The following is a 20,323-nucleotide window of genomic DNA, read 5'->3' as shown; positions in this document are numbered from 1 at the left end:
TTGGTCTTTCCATTGAATGCAATATAATGCATTTTCAATGTAATTGAAAATCTTACAAAAACATTATTCATCACTCCTCATGAAATAAGAATAACTACTTATTTCGATATACAAAGAACTTACTCTTACTCAATGACGAGTGAGCTACTATATCTTTGTTAAGTGCTTGTTTTGATCTACAAACAACTTACTCTTAGCCATGATGATTAATGAGCTAATTTTTTTATTTATTTAAATGACATGGATAAGTAACCTAATGAATTTTCTATGGAAAAACCAGCAATGATTGAATTTACGTTGCAAACTCGAATATCCAGTATTCTATTATATATTATGAGTATCTCATGTACCAAATCAAGTATTTGCAATATCAAATTAGGTACTTCTCAAGTAAAACTAATTACTTTAAAATTTTCATGTTTAGTTGGGAATTTGACTTTTTTTTAACAAAAAAAAAATATTGAATGAGATAAATATGTCATCCAAATGCATCTTCTATAGAAAGATCAACACTTGGTGAACTTACATTGCGTACTCGAATATTCAGTATTCTATTACATATTATGAGTATCTCATGTATCAAAATCAAGTATTTCAATATGAAATTAGGTAATTTCAAGTCTAAAACTAGGTACTTTAAAATTTCCATATTTAGTTGTAAATTTGTTTTTTATATAATTTTTTTAAATGAGATGAATATGTCATCCACATGCATCTTCCATTGAAAGACCAACACTTGGTGAACTTGCGTTGCATATTAGAATATCCAGTATTTTGTTAAATATTATGAGTATCTCATGTACTAAATCAAATATTTGCAATATGAAATAGGTACTTTTCAAGTAAAACTATGCACTTAAAAATTTCAATGCTTAGTTAGGAATTTTATTTTCCAAAAAAATATTAAATGAGATGAATATGTCATCCAAATGCATTTTCCATGGAAATACCAATAATTTTTGAACTTACATTGCATATTCGAATATCTAGTATTTAATTACATATTATGAGTATCTCATGTACCAAATCAAGTATTTGCAATCTGAAATTATGTACTTCTCAAGTAAAACTAAGTACTTTAAAATTTTCATGTTTAGTTGGGATTTTTTTAAAAAAAAATATTAAATGAGATGAATATGTCATCCAAATGCATCTTCCATGGAAAGGCCAACACTTGGTGAACTTACGTTGCCTATTCAAATATCCTGTATTTAAATACATATTGTGTGTATCTCATACTGTATTTAAATACATATTGTGTGTATCTCATTTACAATATCAAGTATTTGAAAACTCAAATGAAGTAACTTTAAGTAAATTAAGTACTTTAAAATTTCAATTCTTAGTTGGAAATTTGTTTTTTTTTTAACAAAATAATATTAAATGAGATGAATATATCATTCAAATGTATCTTCAATGGAAAGACTAATACATGGTGAAACTGCGTTGCATATTCGTATATCCAGTATTCTATTAAATATTTGAGTATATCATGTACCAGATCAAGTATTTGCAATATGAAATTAGTTACTTCTCAAATAAAACAAAGTACTTTAAAATTTCCATGTTTAGTTGGGAATTTTTTTTTTTACAAAAAAATTTAAATGAGATGAATATGTCATCCAAATGCATCTTCCATGGAAAGACCAACACTTGATGAACTTACGTTGACTATTGGAATATCCATTATTTTAATACATATTGTGAGTATCTCATTTTCGATAGCAAGTATTTGCAAACTTAAATTAGGTACTTCATAAGTAAAACTAAGGACTTTAAAATTTCAATGCTTAGTTGGAAATTTGTTTTTTTTTTTTTTTTGACAAAAAAAATGAAACAAAATGAATATGTCATCCAAATACATCTTCTATGAAAAGAACAACACTTGATTAATTTATGTTGCATATTATGAGTATATCTTGTACCAAATAAAGCATTTGCAATATGAAATTAGGTATTATTCTAGTAAAACTAAGTACTTTAAAATTTCCATGTTTAGTTGAGATTTTTATTTTTTTTGCTTTTTACAAAAAAATATTAAATGAGATGAATATGTTATCCAAATACTTCTTTCATGTAAATACCGACACTTGGTGAACTTACGTCGTCTATTCGAACATATAATGTTTTAATACGTATTGTAAGTATTTAATTTTCGATATCAAGTATTTTCAAACTCAAATTATGTATTTCTCAAGTAAAATTAAGTATTTTAAAATTTCAATGCTTAGTTTGGATTTTTTTTTTCACAAAATATATTAAATATGATGAATATGTCAGACAAATGCATTTTCAATGAAAATACCAACATTTGGTGAACTTACATTGCCTATTCAAATATCCATCATTTTAATATGTATTGTGAGTATCTTATTTACGAAATTAAATATTTGCAAACTCAAATTATGTATTTCTCAAGTAAAACTAAGTACTTTAAAATTTCCATGTTTAGTTGAGAATTTGTTTTTTTTTTTAAAAAAAATATTAAATGAGAACATCCATATGTAACATCTCTTTACAAAAATAAAAGGCAACACATGGTTCGAACCAAATTTTAGGCAATCAAACAAAACTTGCGTAATAACTAAACCAATCAATAATCACAAAATATTATTCAACAACATTTCCTCACAGGCTCCTTGCCTTCAGATCAAAAGAATGGTAGAATTCTTAGCTTCCGCAACATTGACCATTCCTGAGCCTCCACCAACAGCAACAACATCCATACCATTATTATTCAAAATTTAATGATTGTTCCTATATATGTACAAAATTTACCGTTATGAAAGTAGAGTGAGTCTACCGTCTCACGGATCATAATCTGTGAGACGGATCAACCCTACCCATATTCACAATAAAAAGTAATACTATTAGCTTAAAAATTGATACTTTTTCATGGGTGACCCAAATAAGAGATCCGTCTCATAAATAATACCCGTGAGACCGTCTCACACAAGTTTTTGCCCTGAAAGTATTGGCTTCAAACAATTCCAAATCTTTTAAATGATTCTACAGTCTTGTGATAATTAACTCTCATACTTCAGAGGCGGAGCCACGTGGTGATTTGCCCGGGCTGGCCAATTTTTTTTAAAAAATTATATGTAAATTTTATATAATTTTGGAATAATATGATATTAGTCCGAGTAAATCAATTTAAAATATCAAAAGATTTTAGAATTTAAAATTACAACTCGGGCGGAGCCATATTTCTGGCTCCGCCACTGCTCATACTATCAAGTGGCTCAAAATTCAATCCTCTTAACTTTTGCTTTGACCTGAGGAGAAGAGAACATTTCGTGTACAAATTCACTCTACGAGGGACAAAGAAAGCAGTTGAAGTTCATAATAATCACGTAATGCTAACATTTCAATGTTCCCAAATTGCTTCTACGTTAAAAAAACACTAACCAAAGCAGTTGAAATATGGAACATAATTAAACTAACAATTTGCACAATTTCCAAAACTTAACATCTCAGTTCAAAAATTAAAAGCGAGATATGGTTAGACTCGAAACAAAATCATAACAATAAAACACAATCGGCTTAATTGCTTCTCACAACTAAAACAAGTAATCAAACACATAAAATGCATGAAATGTGACCAACAATAGACTCATATTCATGAAAATTACTAGAACAAAATCGGAATAAGAGACTGATCTTTACCTTCAATAACTATTTTTCAAGTCACAAGGAAGGATGATAGATCGGGCAGATGGATTTGCTTGGGTAGGAGCCGATGGATTTCGTTGAGGGGAGGGAGAAAATTATTTGGGCAATTTGGTTGAGGGATAATATATTTATATATTTAGGTAAACAAAAAAAAGAAAAAAATGTAAAATATCTTTTGTAGGGAGTTAAAATTATAGTTTGGTTATTGTCAGGTATTAATTCTCAAATTATATTTGAAAGAAACTGAATTCCAAAACCAACTTTGAAACATATATTTTACTCTAATTAAATCTAGTATTTATCTATATTATAAAATGATAAAAATTTGTGTGAGACGGTCTCACAGGTCGTATTTTGTGAGACATATCTCTTATTTGAGTTATCCATGAAAAAATATTACTTTTTATGCTAAGAGTATTACTATTTATTGTGAATATCGATAAATTTGACTCGACTCACAGATAATGATTCGTGAGACGTCTCACAAGAGACCTGCTCTTATAAAATATAGATAAAATTAAACAATCAGTTTTTTTAGCAAAATTTCAACTTCAACGCCGTAACAAATTCTTGAATATTTTGATCGGAACTCCCTCCTACATCCACAGCTTCCCTAGCCAATTCTTTCCACTTGGTCGAATTCGATCTCATCTCTCTCCCCGTCTCGCTTCCCATCACATGTTTTACACAATTAACTATCTCCGCTCGTCCAACGAGTCTTCTATTGTCCGTTTTCGCCCTGACCCCCATGCGCCAAACATCCTCGACAAACTTTGCATTCGTGTACTGATCGCTCCACTGCGGCATCGCCACCACCGGGACGCCCAAACTCAGCGCCTCTAACGTCGAATTCCACCCACAGTGTGTCACGAAACACCCTACTGCCTCGTGTTTCAAGACTTGTAGTTGAGGACACCACGCCACAACGAGCCCCTTGTCACGTATCTCCTCCTCGTAATTTTTTGGAAGTTTAGATTCCTCGGATGCTCTAACTACCCACAAGAAAGGCCAATCGAGTGATTTTAGTGCAAGCGCTAATTCTTCCATCTGCTCGACTGTTGGCCTTGCGAAGCTTCCAAATGATACGTAGACCACCGACCCGATGGGCCGGTTATCGAGCCATTCGAAGCAAGGATCGGTTATTGGCGTGAAAATACTGAGTCCATATTGGCTGTCGTCTGGAACGCGTTTGTCCAGGAACATCGATGGTATGGTTGGGCCTATCGGCCTCATTGCCATGAACTTTGACATCCAATCTGTTACCTACTTTAGACAAATGGATTAAATAAGTTGGTTGCATTTTATTGATGTATTCAATTATCTTTTATTAATTGATTAGTAAATTAATTGTTGGGACCATTTAAACATTATCTCCAATTTTCTATTTGAACAATAAATTATGAAATAAACATGTTGCAAGAAAGGAAATTAGAAATAAGTAGGGTGCTTAAATTTTAATTTGCCATCTTAAATACCTTTATTTTGTTTCCTGACTCCCAATGATTTTGATTTTTTGGTCTTTTGTTTTATTTCACCAATGTTGATGTAATGACATAAAACGTTGACTTGTCGTTTGAAAATGTTGATATTGTATAAAAAAAACGCCGACACGACATTAGAAATTGATTATGTGTTTGACATTACGTCAGCCGTTCGATCGAAATAACCGAAAATAAAAAATTAATGCAATGAAACAAAAAATTTACAAGGTGATGGACTAAGAGCCTTGAAAATAATTTCCATAAATTTTATTAAGCTTAATAGTCAAATATTAAAAAGTTTTTGCTAAATGAAAACATTTGAATAAAAATTTAAGTCTGTTGTCAAAATTTTAAAATAATAATAAGATTAATAAATTGCGCACCTCTTGTTCCAATTGGTGAAATGTATTAACAAAAACCCAGTCGACCCGCTGCACATTCCTGAACTGCTCCATCATGATCTCGGACCTCGTGGGATCCGACTCGTGATCCCGGATAAACGAAGGCAGATCGGAGCGGTCCATAACCGGAAACCCGCCGGGGATCCGAATCCTATCCTCCATAACCGGAAGTTTGAGCTCCCTTGTGTACGCGTTGAAGTAGATACAGTTGACCGAATTAGGCTGCGTAAAGAAAATGGCAGTCATCAATCCAAACTTCTCAGCCACATCGAATACCCATGGGTAAAACGGGTCGTATATCACGCAATCAGCGGGCGACCCCGAGCTCCGAAGCTTCTCCACCAGCTCCGCCAATGTTCTCGACCCGTATTCCGAGCAGCGACTGTAGGCTTCTTCGGGCTTCACGGCCTCCACTCCGCCGTCGTCGAAACCGTCTGAGATTGTCTCCACCGGGAAGCAGGCGTCGGGGAAATTTTGAACGGATTTGAGGAAGAATTTGGTGGTGACGAGGGTGATTTTCGGGATTCCAGTTTGTTTTAAGCGCTTGGAGAATTGGAACATGGGGTTAATGTGGCCTTGCAGAGGGAACGAGAGCACGAGGCAGTGGGGTTTTCCTTGTTCGTTTTGCTTTTTCTCCATTTTCGAATGATCTGATAGCTTTCGCTTCAAATATTAATTTTTGCATGAGGTTTTCGTATCTTGTTGGGAGAATTTAAAGCTTCGACTCTCCCTATTGCCATTCTTTTTCCTTTATTAATTAATTAATTAATAATAATAATAATAATAATAATAATAATAATAATTTATGTTTCAATTACAGTCTTATTTCATATCAATTGAACGCGATAGAATATATTAAAATTAGACAAAAATTTGTGTGAGACGGTCTTATGTGTCGTATTTTGTGAGACGGATCTTTATTTGGGTAACCCATGAAAAAGTATTAATTTTTATGCTAAGAGTATTAATTTTTATTATAAATATAGGTAGGGTTGACCCGTCTCACAGATTGAGAGTCGTGAGACGGTCTCACATAAGACCTACTCTTAAAATTATACATTAATTAAATGAGTGTCTTTTTAACGAGAGACACAAAGATAAACATAGTCTCGGTAGATATAATATCAATACTGCTTCTACAGTATTATAATATAGTAGGAAAGATTTTAAATCATGTTAAAGGTACAAAGCTTACTTAAATTACTAGTTAAACTCATCACATTGTTGATACATTTTCTCATCTAAATTATGGCAAAAACTTGTGTGAGACAATCTGTCGTTTTTTGTGAGACATGTCTATTATTTGGGTCATCTATGAAAAAATATTACTTTTTATGCTAAAAATATTATTTTTTTATTGTGAATATCGTTAAGATTGATCACTCGTCTCAAAGATAAAAATTCGTGAGACTGTCTCACAAGAGACTTACTCCTAAATTATTAAACTAATTATCTACAAATTAAACATCAAACCAAGAGGTTTCTTATCGAAAAACTCCGTCAAATAAATATATATTAGCAAAAAAACAATTTTGTAGTAACACATAAAAGATTTTTTATTTTGTATTTTGCTTTTAACACCCAACGATTTTCCATTTTTTTCAACTCTATAATCAAAGATAATATATAAGAAAGATAATTATCGACTAAATGGCGATATCGTCAAGATATTTATTTAAATAATTTAATAATTATGTTATAAAATATTGTGAGTATTTTATTTCGATTTTAATACTATATTCTAAGAGTCGTGTCTTCTATAATTAATTTGACAGATTCAATGTCAATCAAAAAAATTAATTATAATATGGAAATTATTGAGTTACGCAACGAACAAATATGGTTGAAAATTACTTGGGAGATTCAGCAGATCTCTATTTAAATTAATTTGAGTTTTTTTATAAATAATAAAAAACCAGTAAATGAAGATGCTCCCTCCAGCATGAGTAGAGAGGTTCCGCTCTCAATTCCCGTCTCGTTATCAAACATATGCGGATTCAACCACGATCTTATAATAATAAGAATAAGAGATCTCCGATCCGAGACTCTGTTAGATTTTTTGGATCCAAAGACTCAAAACGCTTGCGTAATTAATTATGGTTCCCTGAAAATTGATGGGGTTTGGATAATAGTCAAACGTGTTTTCAATTGCTGATTGCGTAAAGGAGAAATAATTAACAATTATTAATAAGATAACTTGACGGGGAAGATGATTGAGATTGCCGGATAAAATATAGATTATATAAATGGACTTGATGTGATTTGTAAAGGATATAAAAAGCAGATAAATTCAGTACTCTAGTCAGAATCGATCATAAGGACTATCAAATATTTCGGAACATCGATTTTTGTATAAGACTAATGATTATTTAAACGGTCATATGGAAAACATTTACCCGACAGAAAAAACATTCAGAATAAAAGTTCAGTACGCAAAATCAAAAAATTATTATGACTACAATTGACAAATCTGTATCTCAAGCATTCAATGTCACATTCTATTTCAAGAAAACATTAATTACGTATGAAAAGTTATACAACATTATTTATAGCCTTGTACGATGGCTTTATAGTCGTTCAGATTCTACTATTGGAAATCAATTATAAAAAGCCATAAAAATCTTTCAACATAAGACACAACACTATCATGCGATCAGTTATCTTACACTCAGAAGCATCGCTGAAAAGAAATATGAGAAGAATACACTCAAAGCTATATCAGATCCTCTAGAGATCATTTTGTGCTATTAAAACACTCAATGTAATTCGTATATCTTTATTAAGTGTGAGTTATTGTAAACTAATATAAATAGTACTTCTAATTAGACTTCTGTGAGAAATCTACTGTTGCATTAAAAGTTTCAATAAACAGTGTTAAGCTTTATTGAAGTGGGTAATTAAAAAGTATTATAATACCAAAGTCTATTAGTGAGAACTTTCTAGTAACAGAAGAAGGAAAGACGTAGAAAGATTCATTATTTGAACTTCCAAAAACAATTCCTTGTTTTTTTTTATTTTTTGCGCTATTGAAATGTGTTTTCACAAAATCATAGCATACTTCTTCTGCATTGAATATCAATTGTCTATTGAGCTTTCAATCAACTGTGAGAAATCTACTGTTGCGCTAAAAGTTTCAGTAGACAGTGTTAAATCTTATCGCAGTCGGTAATTACAAAGTACTGTAATACCAAAGTCTATTAATGAGTACCTTCTGGAAATAGAAGATAGGGAGATGCAGAAGAATTCAACATCCAAACTTCCAAAAACAATTCCTTGTTTTTTGTATATTTTTATGCTATTGAATTGTGTTTTCACAAAGTTTCGACATACTTATTCTGCATTGAATATCAATTGTCTACTGAGATTTGAAAGTCAAGAATCAGACTTCCGCTACTAATTCCAATAAAAGTCATTTGAAAACAAACTTAAAAAATTTGAGGAGGTGTTTATTCATCATCTCTATCTAAATAACCTCCACATATCTTAATAAGTGGTATCAAAGACATTATTTTCTCAAACTCTGAATCAGTACACATTAGTGGCGTCCTTCAGCAAAATTCTCATGTTCTCAAGAGAAAGTTCGATGATTGGAAGATATGAATGAAAGGTCAACTGGATTCCCAAGATGATGATACGTGCTATGTCATCACTGATAGAACAATCAAAATAATGAAAGTCAACACTGCTATTGTTGTGTTAGATAGAGAACCTCATATGATTAAGAAGCATAGATTGGAGTAGAATACTGGTTACAAGAAAAAAAACAATTCTGGATAACATGTAAAAAGATATATTGTACATTACTCGATAAAAATATTTTTAGTAAAATCAAGATGTGCAACACCGCAAAGAAAATATGGGAAAAGATGATTCAGCTCTGTGAGAAAAATGGTAAGACAAAAGAAAACAAACTCAGAGTAGCCATGCAAAAGTTCGAAAATATCAAGATGGAAACTAGGAGAATCTTTAAATGAGATTGATGAGAGATTCAATAGCATTATCATTGAACTAGCTGCTCTTGGAGTACACCAATCTAGAAGTATCACTCAAGTTGATGAGATCTCTCCTAAGGAAATGAGACGTAAAACCAATTGCAATGAGAGAATTAAAGGATTTAAACAATTTGGAATTGCATGAATCGTTTGCTAATCTAAAGACTTACGAGTTCGAGTTGGAAATCAGAAGTGGAGAAGAAATCACATCAAGCCATCCAACCAAGGGTTTTTCCATGACATTGCTAATCCAGTACCAGATAATACTTCTGAGCAAATCAGCAACAATTTTACGTCTCTATTATTCAAGAAATTCTCAAGATTCATGAAGAAAGTCATAAAACATATAAGAATCCCAACAAGAACTTCAATAATGAGTCACCATCCCTCGACATGGCCTGTTTCAATTGTGGGAAGACCGATCACTTCATTGTAGATTGTCCTAATCCCAATATAGATTATTACAAGAAGAAAGGACAAAAGAGCAAGGGCAAGAAGTCCGAAAAGATCACAAGACGATGGTTGCTAAGGAATAAAAAGTAAGTAGACAAATTCCAGTTCTGAATCTTCTGACTCAGAGAGTTAATCTAGTGATAATGATTCTAAAGAATTTCAGTGTCTCATGGCGGATACTGACCCAAATTGACTGCTGATGAGAGAAAGAAAAGCTCTACCGACGTTAAAAGCTCAACGTGGTGCTTAGATAGTAGTTGCTCAAGACATATGACTGGTCAAGTTAATATACTTTCAGAAGTCATTAGTTGTAATCGATCCAAAATTACATTTGGAGACAACTCGAAAGGACATGGATACAACCAAAATATTCAGTAGCCCAAACCCCTTAAAAAAATGGAATAGTTGAATGAATGAATAGAACACTGAAAGAAGCAACACAGACGATGCTTGCTGATTTAGGAACATCTAAAAAAATTTGGGCATAATAAATCAATAATTCCTGCCACACTCAGAACTGGACATGATCAAGAAGAAAGGTGGAAAGACACCATATGAAATCTAGAATGAGAGTAAGCCAAATTTATCTCATCTACATATTTTTGGATGCAAATGTTTCACACACAATAATATTAAGAATCATCTAGCTGCCGTTGATAAGAATTCAGATGTTGTCATATTTATTGGGTACTCATCAGTAATCAAGCATTCCGAATTTTTAATAATATAACTTTAAATGTTGAAGAGTCGGTATATGTGGTATTTGATGAGTCCTATAATGACTCTGAACAATCTAACATGAATGATTGAGTATTAAAATAGAAAATGTTCAGTTGGAAGAAGTCAGTGAGGATGATGCTCCTAAGAGATCAAATCAGACCCTTGAACCCGTTGTTCCTGAGATCGAGTCGGTAGCAGAGACTAACATAAAACATAATCAAGAGGCTACTAATCAGCATATTCAAGATGATGCTGAAGTAACTTAGATAACAGGTAATCTTGATCCAACTAACATTTTATCATAACCAAATTACAGATGGAGCAAAAAAATCACTCTCCCCCATTAGTAAACGGTTACCCCTCGGCACCTTCAGAACTAGCAAACAAATGATTAGCGAATATATGTATGTTGCTTTCATCTCTTAATTATAACCTAAGAAAATAAATGAAGCTCTTACTCATTTTACTTGTATAGAGGTCATGCAAGATGAATTTAATCAGTTTAAGAGGAATAATGTTTGGTATTTATTTCTTATATGTCATCATCAAATTGTTATCGGTACATGATGGGTATTTAAAAATAAATTAAATGAGGATGAAATAGTAATCAGAATTAAAGAAAGATTAGTAACACATGGTTTTGTATGAGAAGAAGGAATATCTTTTGACGAAAATTTTGCACCGGTAGCCCGATTAGAATCTATCCGAAATTTCATACTTTTTTTGCTTCTAAGAATTTCAGGATATATCAATTGGATATGAAGAGACCGATTTTAAATGGACTACTGTAAGAGGAAGTGCATGTTAAACAATCTCTAGGATTCATTGATCATACACTACCGAATCACATATACAAACTACATAAAGCCCTTTATGGATTAAAGCAGGCGACAATGGCATGATATGATACTATGTCTCGGTCCCTAATTAACAATGCTTTCAACATTGGATCAGTAGACAAAACTCTGTTTAGATTTATTAAAAATGATCATATCTTATTTGTAAAAGCTTATGTATATAATATCATTTTCAGATCTTATAACCCAAAGTTGCACGAGAATTTGCCAAGTTAATGCAAGATAAATTGAAATGAGTTAATGAGAGAATTAATATTCTTTCTGTGTTTGCAAGTCAAGAAAATGGAATCTGACATTTTCATCAATCAAGTTAAGTACACCAAGGAGTTACTGAAAAAGTTCAGAATGGAAAATTGTTCCTCAACATCCACTCCAATGAGTTCAGTAACCAAACATGATAAAGATTAAATGGGAATCTCGGTAACAGTAACTCAGTTTTGAGGTCTGATTGTCTCTTTATTATACCTAACTGCTAGAAGACCATATGTAATGTTTGTTGTTTGCATTTGTGTTCGACTTCCAATTTACTTCTAAGCAATTACATTTTCTTACTGCAAAGAGAATACCTAAATATTTGAAGGTAACTCAGAACGTTGTCATATGGTATCCCAAAGGTTCATGATTTAGTTTAATTGGATACTCATATGCTTACTATATAGGATGTAAACTGGACATAAAAAACATTAGTGGTTCATGTTAATTTCTAGGTGATTGACTGATATCATTGTTTAGTAAGAAGCTGGCTTCTATTGCTGCATCAACCGCCGAAGGCAAATATTTGTCTGCTAGAAGCTGTTGTGGATTCAGCAACAACTACGTAATGATGGAATACGGGCTTGTGAATATCTTATTTTATGCGACAACACCAGTTCAATTGCGATTATATACAATCCGGTGTTACATTCCAGAACAAAGCATATAGGTATCAGACATCATTTCATTAGAGACAATGTCTTAAAGAATATATCATATTGGATTATATGTCCATTTTACAAACAACTACCGGAGATTAGGTTTTCCTACTTTTGAAATAATTAGTATTAATTAAGTTTTCATAATTAAAGTCTAGATGTGTGTGATTTTGGGGGAATCATGTTCTTGATTTTCAGCATCCTGCTTGCTGAAAATCAAGTTACTGATATACAATGAGATTACTGAAATGAGAGTCTCCTGTTGAATTCCAGTATACCTTCATTCAGTACTCTTATCGCATATGTACTAAGTTCAATTTCCCACTCACTTTTATTAACCAATCATGGGCAGTCCTTGTGTCATTTTTGTTCATTTTAAACTCTTAATTAATCTTTTCGAATTTATTTTACTTTTGAAATTTTTGAAAATGACCACAGGCCTACTGACACATGAGACAATGTATGTCATAGTTTAGCTGTACATATGCTACTTTACTGTCTCTAAACATTTACTGTTGTATTTGAAACTTTTTCCATTCTTTTTTTTAATGAACATTTCATTAAAAAGAGGAAAAAAGTTTACAATATACAGATACACTGGGCATGCTCAGGAGATAAATGTATCAATCAATCATCACTCAAATCTAACGAGGTACACAAAATAAATCTGTTGCAGTCGGTAAGCACCTGTAGATGTGAATCTGAATCTTCCTAATGATCTCCTGAACTCTCGGTTTTTCATCCTCGAACAGCACAATATTGTGCAGGTTCTATACATGATATATCATCACCGCAAGGGCCGTGAGCCTCATCTTGTCAACCGTAGACCTGCCTCTGTAAGTGCCACGAAAAGCTTTAAGGATAGATATTGGCGTACCCATAATCTTCTTCATGTCTAACCATTGTCGCACTCTAGCCCAAATTAGTTTTGGTATTTTACATTTGAAGAAAAGGTGATCATTTGTTTCATCCTCTTGTTGGCATATCACGCACGATCTTTCCTCAACAAAACCAAATCTATCATGTGTCAGCAACTTACGATGTGCGTGTAACCATAGAACAACACGGTGTTTCGGAAGCACACATCCACGAGACAGTAAGCTCTTCCAAGGCCATTTACCTTTGGCTTGCACAAAGAAATCATAAGCCTTAGCTATTCCATTCTTGTCTTGAAACCAACTGCACAATTTTGATATCACATTACCCACCGTGCCCAACTCGGTTAGAAGCTTATCTATCAACAACAATTGTTTCAGTAAAGGCGAGTAACAATCAACCCTTTGCACAACCGATTGAATCAATTCCAATTTCCCTGCAAAAGATACAAAGTTACGGGGTCACGAACTAATTTTTTTCGCAATAGAGTCAACGAGAGTGCTGTAATCCGCAGCCTTCAACCGAGCTGCAGCCAATGGAATCCCTAAGTATCTGAACGACATCTCGCCCCGAACAAAACCAGTTAAGCTCAATATTTCATGACTGGTAGCATCTGCAATGCAAGCCATGAAGATGTAATACGAAGACCAGACATGTCCCAAAAATCAGTCAAGCACTGCATTATCATGGACACACTACGCACGTCCCCATGTGACAATAGAAGAAAATCATCTACATAAGCAAGGTGGCTAATCTTCAGGTTGTCACACTTAGGGTGAAAGCCGAAGGACGGGGACCTTGCCATTCGTCTCAGAGATGTGGAAAGTACCTCAAGGCATAAAGTGAACAACAGCGGTGACAGTGGGTCACCCTATCTCAACCCACACATTCCATTGAAAAAACCATGCATTTGACGATTGACAACAATCGAGAATGAAGTAGAAGTCACACACTCCATGATCAAGACAACAAACATACTTGGGAAGTTAAGTGAAGTGAGTATCTTTCGTAGGAACTCCCAATCAACCGTGTCGTAAGCTTTTTGAATGTCTATCTTCATCATGCATCTCGGTGTCCCTCTTTTCCTTGCGTATTTCCTCAACAATTCTTGGGCAAGATGAATGTTATCCACAATCGATCGATCTTTAATAAAAGCTGCTTGAGCATCATCCACCAAGTTGCACAACACCCCAGTTAATTTGTTGACAAGGATTTTGGAAATAATCCTGTAGAACACGGTACAACAAGATATAGGCCTGAAATCATTAACACACGAGGCAGCCACCGTCTTCGGCACTAGCGCAATTGAGCATGATTCCATTATCTAAGCAGTTTTCCAGTAGCGAAGAACTCAAATACACCCTCACACACATCCTTTTTGATGATGCTCCACATATGCTTAAAGAACAGTGCCCCGAAACCATCTGACCCAGGTGCTTTGTCATTGTCTATATAATGTAGTGCTCTTTCAATCTCCTCAACCGATACCATCCAAATTAGTGCTGGCCAATCACTCATCTGCACACAATTCCCTGATTTCACCAACTCTTGATCACTCGGCACTGTCTCAACTTTGGTGCCCAATAAGTCTTTGTATTATTGAACAAAACATTTCGCTATTTCTCCTGGTTCAATCACCGTATTACCTTCAGTATTTTTAATTGCTAGTAGCGCACTCCGCTTGTTGTTTCGCTTGATCAAATCATGGAAGAACTTGGTGCAACGGTCCCCTTGTTTTAGATAGTTGATTTTAGCCTTTTGTACAATGAATAATCTCTCCGCTTCCAACATAATTTCTGTATCCCTTTTCACCAGCCTGTAGTCAGCTGCCTCAGTCCTTGAATCTATTATTACCCTCTGAACATCTTCCAACTTCTTCTTCGCAATTGCGGCCCTGGTGGAGATGTGGCCAAATTGCCTCATATTTAAACTGTAGAGGTTTTTTCATACCTTTGAAGAGTTGTTTCAATCGATATTGGCATGTCCCATATCCGTGAAAACTGTAGAGGTTTTTTCATATCTTAACAAGATCTAAGAAACCGTCACTAAGCGTCCACATGTTAAAGAACTTAAATGTCTTATGCTTAGATTGTTGCGCCTCAAGCAATGAAACAACGCTGATTGAGTGGTCAGACACACAACCCGGGTGCTGAAAATCAACAAATCCATTAAAAGTAGAGACCAACCACCTATTATTAATAAGGACTCGGTCAAGCTTAGTGCACACCATCGGGATCGTCCAAGTAAAAAAGCAACCCGTGGAATGAAGCTCCAACAAATCCAACGTCGAAACATAGTCCACAGAATCCTTTGTTTTCAAGTTTCATCTTCAGATTTCAGATATGTCCGCCCGCCTACACGATGAATGCTTAGTCTGTTAACTTCGAATATCTATATATGGATTGGAGTCATCAAATTTTCAATATTTAGGTGTGAACCGGTACCGAGATACTTTAAATAGATATTTCTCCCAAAATTTTTATATAGTTTCTAAAAAGAATAAGTTGGCGTCATGTAACATGTACAAAGCTTTTTTACACTGCAATTTAGGGGTCGTTTTCATGGGATTCAAGTAGGGGACTAGCAACAACAAAGCTAGTCTCATGAATCTATATCCTGGAGAAAAATCAATCTGATTCATACTGGAAATAAAAGTAATATTTTTTTACGAGTCAAATCGAATGAGATATTTATCTCATAAAATTTCGGTGAAACCTTTCATAAAACCATAGTTTAAATTTGTACCATCATATTCATCTATAATATCCATATTTTTCATATCTTTTGAGAAGAAATGTTAATTATGCATAACACTTTTTTTTTCTTGTTGATCACTGGCACAAAAAATGTTAATCATAGATTTCTTTTGTTTTAATTTCAAATATCAAACACACAAATCAATCATAAATTCGGTTGAGTTCAACATATCCTTAGTCTGTGCGCTATATGCACCCTCCATCTGAGCTGTGATATATCATAAGCGACATTAGCGGCATCAATTTTTAGCGACATCCTTCTAAGTTCTCCCTTCTTTTATTTTTTAGAATCCAATCCCAAAATATACTAGCGTAAGAATACATTCAAATTCAAGTATCAGCCTATAATATATAACTTAAAATCAGTACACGTAAAACTCATGCATTTATTTAAATTGTTAAATTATTTATTTAAGTTTAAAATGATTTTAGAGATGCATGATTTATGAATATGCATTAATTTAAATTATTTATGTTTATGTGATTCACATTAAATGTTTTCTTGACTTTCATGTTTCAGACGATTATTCGATGCGGGATGAAGGAAAAGAGATCGGCGACGATTTTGGTGATTTTAAAATATAGTATTTATTTTAAGTTAGGATTGTGTTAGGATCGGTTAGGGGGATCACCGTTGAGCTACAATAGCTCGGTTCTTGAAATATTGAACACCGATGAATTAAATCAAGTTTGGTTAAAAACCAAGCGGAAGATACTCGAAATAATTCTTCGTAGAAACAGATTAAATAATTTGTAAACCATTTAAAATATATGCAAGTTGAATGAGTAAAAGTATTTCAGTTGAAGCATTTTATCAAACACTTGGTATGCAATATTTTGGTATTTGAAGAAGACATAAAATGCTTCAAGAATGCATCTATAAAAACAGTGAAAATGATAAGTAAATGCAATAAACAAATAGACACGAATTTGTTTATGGATGTTCGGAGATTTCAAACACTCCTACGTCACCCCTTCTTCCCCTTGGGAAGGATCCACTAGAAGACTTTGATTTATACAACTCATTGTACAAACCCATTCAGCTAGGACTTACCCACTGCCTAAAACTGAACTCCTAGCACTCAAGATTGTAGGCAGCACCTCACAATCAGCATATTGTTTAATGTCTCATATGCAAAGACTACAAACACAATGTTTTACGTCTTTGTGTAAAGACTCACTCAACTAAACTTGTAAGCTCAACTCTCTCATATATGTGTGAGTGATTGTGTGTGTGAGGAATTTATCTTTTACAGTGCACATCTCAAATGTATCCTCACACAAGGGCTTGTGCTCTCAACTAGCTGATTTCTTCATGCTAACTGCCCATGCTTTGAATCCCCTTCCAAAGCTCTTATTTGATCTTCAAGATGTTGTAATTATAAGCCCCAATACTGATATATACGTTGGACACAAGAATATGACCGTTGAGAAAGTTTCTGTACTGTTTCTGGAGTTGCAACGGTCAAATTCGCTTTGCTGGACATTTTCCCGAGCTTAAACTGGTTGGTCAACGGTTGAAAACTGGTCAGCGGTTGAAAACTGGTCAGCGGTTCAAACTGGTCAGCGGTTGAAAACTGGTCAGCGGTTGAACTGGTCAGCGGTTCAAACTGGTCAGCATCTCAACTGCAGGTCAACTGGTGTGCTGTGCAGAACCAGTAGCTTCATCGTCATTTATCAGCATCGTAAGCTTCGATTCAGACTTTGACTTATAAGAATGATTTGTAGATCTTTGTCTTATCTTTCCAACGCATACTGAATCGCTTCGTTTCGATAACCGAGCTGAGAGATATGACCAAAATACCACAGCTGCTCAAAGCCAACTGATTGATGTTTTCGTGCAATCAGTTCGTCACTTCAGCGATCAGTTAGCCCTTGATAACATCCGATTTTGCCCAACTGACGTGAAATACGATTTGTTCCAAATTGAGTTTTCTAATCACTCCAATTCGCGGATTGTCATTTGGATCATCCAGTTGAGAGATATCTTCAAAACACCGAAGCTCGCCAGAAATTTAGTTTGTGCAAAATTCAGTTTCAGCTTGCTTCTTGTGTTTGCAACTTCACACTTGAGTAAATATGTTAGAAACACAATAACAAGTTTTGTTAACATCAAAATCAAGATTGCAAACTTGAAAAGTTCCAACAGATTGGAACATTTTAAATAATTTATTTAGTCTTTTAGCATTTTAAAAGCCTAATTTAATTATTATGTGATTTTATGATTTTAAAACTTTTCAAGTTTAACAATTGTGCATTTTACTTTAAATTAGGGGATTTTGTTTAGTTGGTGGGGATTAACACTTTTAATTAGCATTTTAATTTTGTAATTAAGCAAATTTTATTCTCTAATTAATTAAAAACTCACGCACACACACACACACACTTTCTCACACACTCACTCGCGATTCACACACACACATTTCCATTGTCTTTCATTTCATTTGTTTGAGATAAAAACAGATAACGATAATGCAATCAAAATCAGATAAACTAAGCACAATACAGTCTAACTCAATCGTATGTCCATCGTACTGCAGTATACAAGGTTTAACAGATTTTACTGACATCAAACATGTCCCTAACGGCGAAGAGACAGACACTACTGCAGACAATGACTCAATAGGTAACACATGACTCAATGCAAACCTCTCAGAAATAAAAGTATGCGATGCACCAGTGTCAATCAGTACATATGCAGGATAACCAGAAATAAAACAGTTACCTGCCACGACATCATCAGGTGCATCCTGTGCATGCTCCTTAGTCAAAGCGAATAGTCGGGCCAAGACCTACATCTGTGCCAGAAATTCGTAGTTTTATGGGTTTGGCGGGATATTATCGCCGATTTATTCAAGATTTCTCGAGTATTGCCAAACCAATTACTCAGCTAACTCAGAAGAATGCTCCGTTTATTTGGTCAGAAGACTGTGAATCCAGTTTTCTGGAATTGAAAAAGAGATTGACCAGTGCGCCTGTGTTGACGATTCCTTCAGGCACTGGTGTATTTGTCGTTTATTGTGATGCCTCTCACCGAGGATTGTGTTGTGTTTTGATGCAGCGGGGGCATGTGATTGCTTATGCCTCGAGACAGCTGAAACCCCATCAAACTCGTTACCCAATTCATGATCTTGAATTGGCAGCCATTGTCTTTGCCTTGAAGATATGGCGACATTATCTATACGGTGAGAAATTCGAAATATATTCTCATCATAAAAGTTTGAAATATCTGTTTTCACAATCTGAATTGAATATGAGACAGCGAAGATGGCTAGATTTACTGAAAGATTTCGATTGTGAGATCAAATATTATCCGGAGAAATCTAATGCAGCAGCTGATGCACTAAGTCAAAAGATGTGTTCTTTATCTTTATCGACGATTGGTGTATCAAATTTGATTGAAGATTGCTGCTTGTCTGGATTAGTATTTGAGACAAATCGTCAGCCTATGAGATTGTGTGCTATTCGGGCTGAACCAGAGCTACTTTTGAAAATTAAAGAAGCTCAGAAAAGTGATCAGAATATACAGAATTCGATTGCGATGGTCAGAGCTAGACATCGATCCGAATATCGAGGTTGTGACGGTATTTTGTATGTGAATAATCGTCTAGTTGTGCCGAATGTTTCGGATTTAATACAGCAAATACTGTCAAAAGTGCACAACAGTCGTTTTTAGCATTCATCCGGGTGGCAGAAAAATGTATAATGATTTAAAGACACAGTATTGGTGGAAACAAATGAAATCTGATGTGACGAAATTTGTAGCCAAGTGTCTGAATTGCCAACAGGTGAAGGCTGAAAGAAAGAAACCAGGATGATTGTTACAGAGTTTGTCCATTCCTGAATGGAAATGGGATCACATTTCGATGGATTTTATGACGCAATTACCGAGATCCTCCCGAGGTTGTGATGCGATTTGGGTCGTGATTGATCGATTGACCAAATCTGCTTGTTTTATTCCATACAAGATGACATACCGATATGACCAGATGGCTGATGTTTATATCGAGAAGTGGTTAGATTGCACGGAGTGCCGAAGTCGATTGTTTCAGATCGTGATCCTCGATTTACTTCGCACTACTGGCAGAGCCTGCAACAAGCTCTTGGTACGAAGTTACATCTTAGTACCGCATATCATCCACAGACTGACGGACAGTCAGAGCGTACGATACAGACATTGGAAGATATGCTGAGAGCTGTAGTA

The 20,323-nt window shown here is 34.3% G+C and overlaps 2 protein-coding genes across 2 annotated transcripts; both read right to left on the bottom strand.

Annotated features, from left to right (window-relative positions):
* Window positions 1–4,151: 4,151 nt before the first annotated feature.
* On the bottom strand, window positions 4,152–6,271 carry LOC140829847 (mogroside I-E synthase-like). Its single transcript, XM_073193129.1, has 2 exons — window positions 5,537–6,271; window positions 4,152–4,935 (listed from the first exon to the last, which is right to left on the bottom strand). The coding sequence occupies exons 1-2, from the start codon at window positions 6,191–6,193 to the stop codon at window positions 4,207–4,209; spliced, it is 1,386 nt and encodes a 461-aa protein (XP_073049230.1). The 5' UTR covers window positions 6,194–6,271; the 3' UTR covers window positions 4,152–4,206.
* An 8,412-nt stretch (window positions 6,272–14,683) lies between these two features.
* LOC140830272 (uncharacterized) lies at window positions 14,684–15,286 on the bottom strand. Its single transcript, XM_073193555.1, has 2 exons — window positions 15,010–15,286; window positions 14,684–14,925 (listed from the first exon to the last, which is right to left on the bottom strand). The coding sequence occupies exons 1-2, from the start codon at window positions 15,284–15,286 to the stop codon at window positions 14,684–14,686; spliced, it is 519 nt and encodes a 172-aa protein (XP_073049656.1).
* Between the last annotated feature and the right edge of the window lie 5,037 nt (window positions 15,287–20,323).

This window comes from Primulina eburnea, chromosome 4, assembly GCF_022965805.1.
Source record: "Primulina eburnea isolate SZY01 chromosome 4, ASM2296580v1, whole genome shotgun sequence".
NCBI lineage: Eukaryota > Viridiplantae > Streptophyta > Magnoliopsida > Lamiales > Gesneriaceae > Primulina > Primulina eburnea.
Note: the sequence above shows the minus strand (reverse complement) of the source record. Positions and strands in the feature narration are given on the sequence as shown.

Bases quoted from the DNA above. Each gene is read 5' to 3' on its own strand.
- LOC140829847 (XM_073193129.1), bottom strand. From the start codon at position 6,193: ATGGAGAAAAAGCAAAACGAACAAGGAAAACCCCACTGCCTCGTGCTC. The intron at 4,936-5,536 runs GTGCGCAATTTA...TGTCTAAAGTAG, and splicing joins TTCACCAATTGGAACAAGAG to GTAACAGATTGGATGTCAAA.
- LOC140830272 (XM_073193555.1), bottom strand. From the start codon at position 15,286: ATGAGGCAATTTGGCCACATCTCCACCAGGGCCGCAATTGCGAAGAAG. The intron at 14,926-15,009 runs GTAATACGGTGA...AAGTTGAGACAG, and splicing joins AGCAATTAAAAATACTGAAG to TGCCGAGTGATCAAGAGTTG.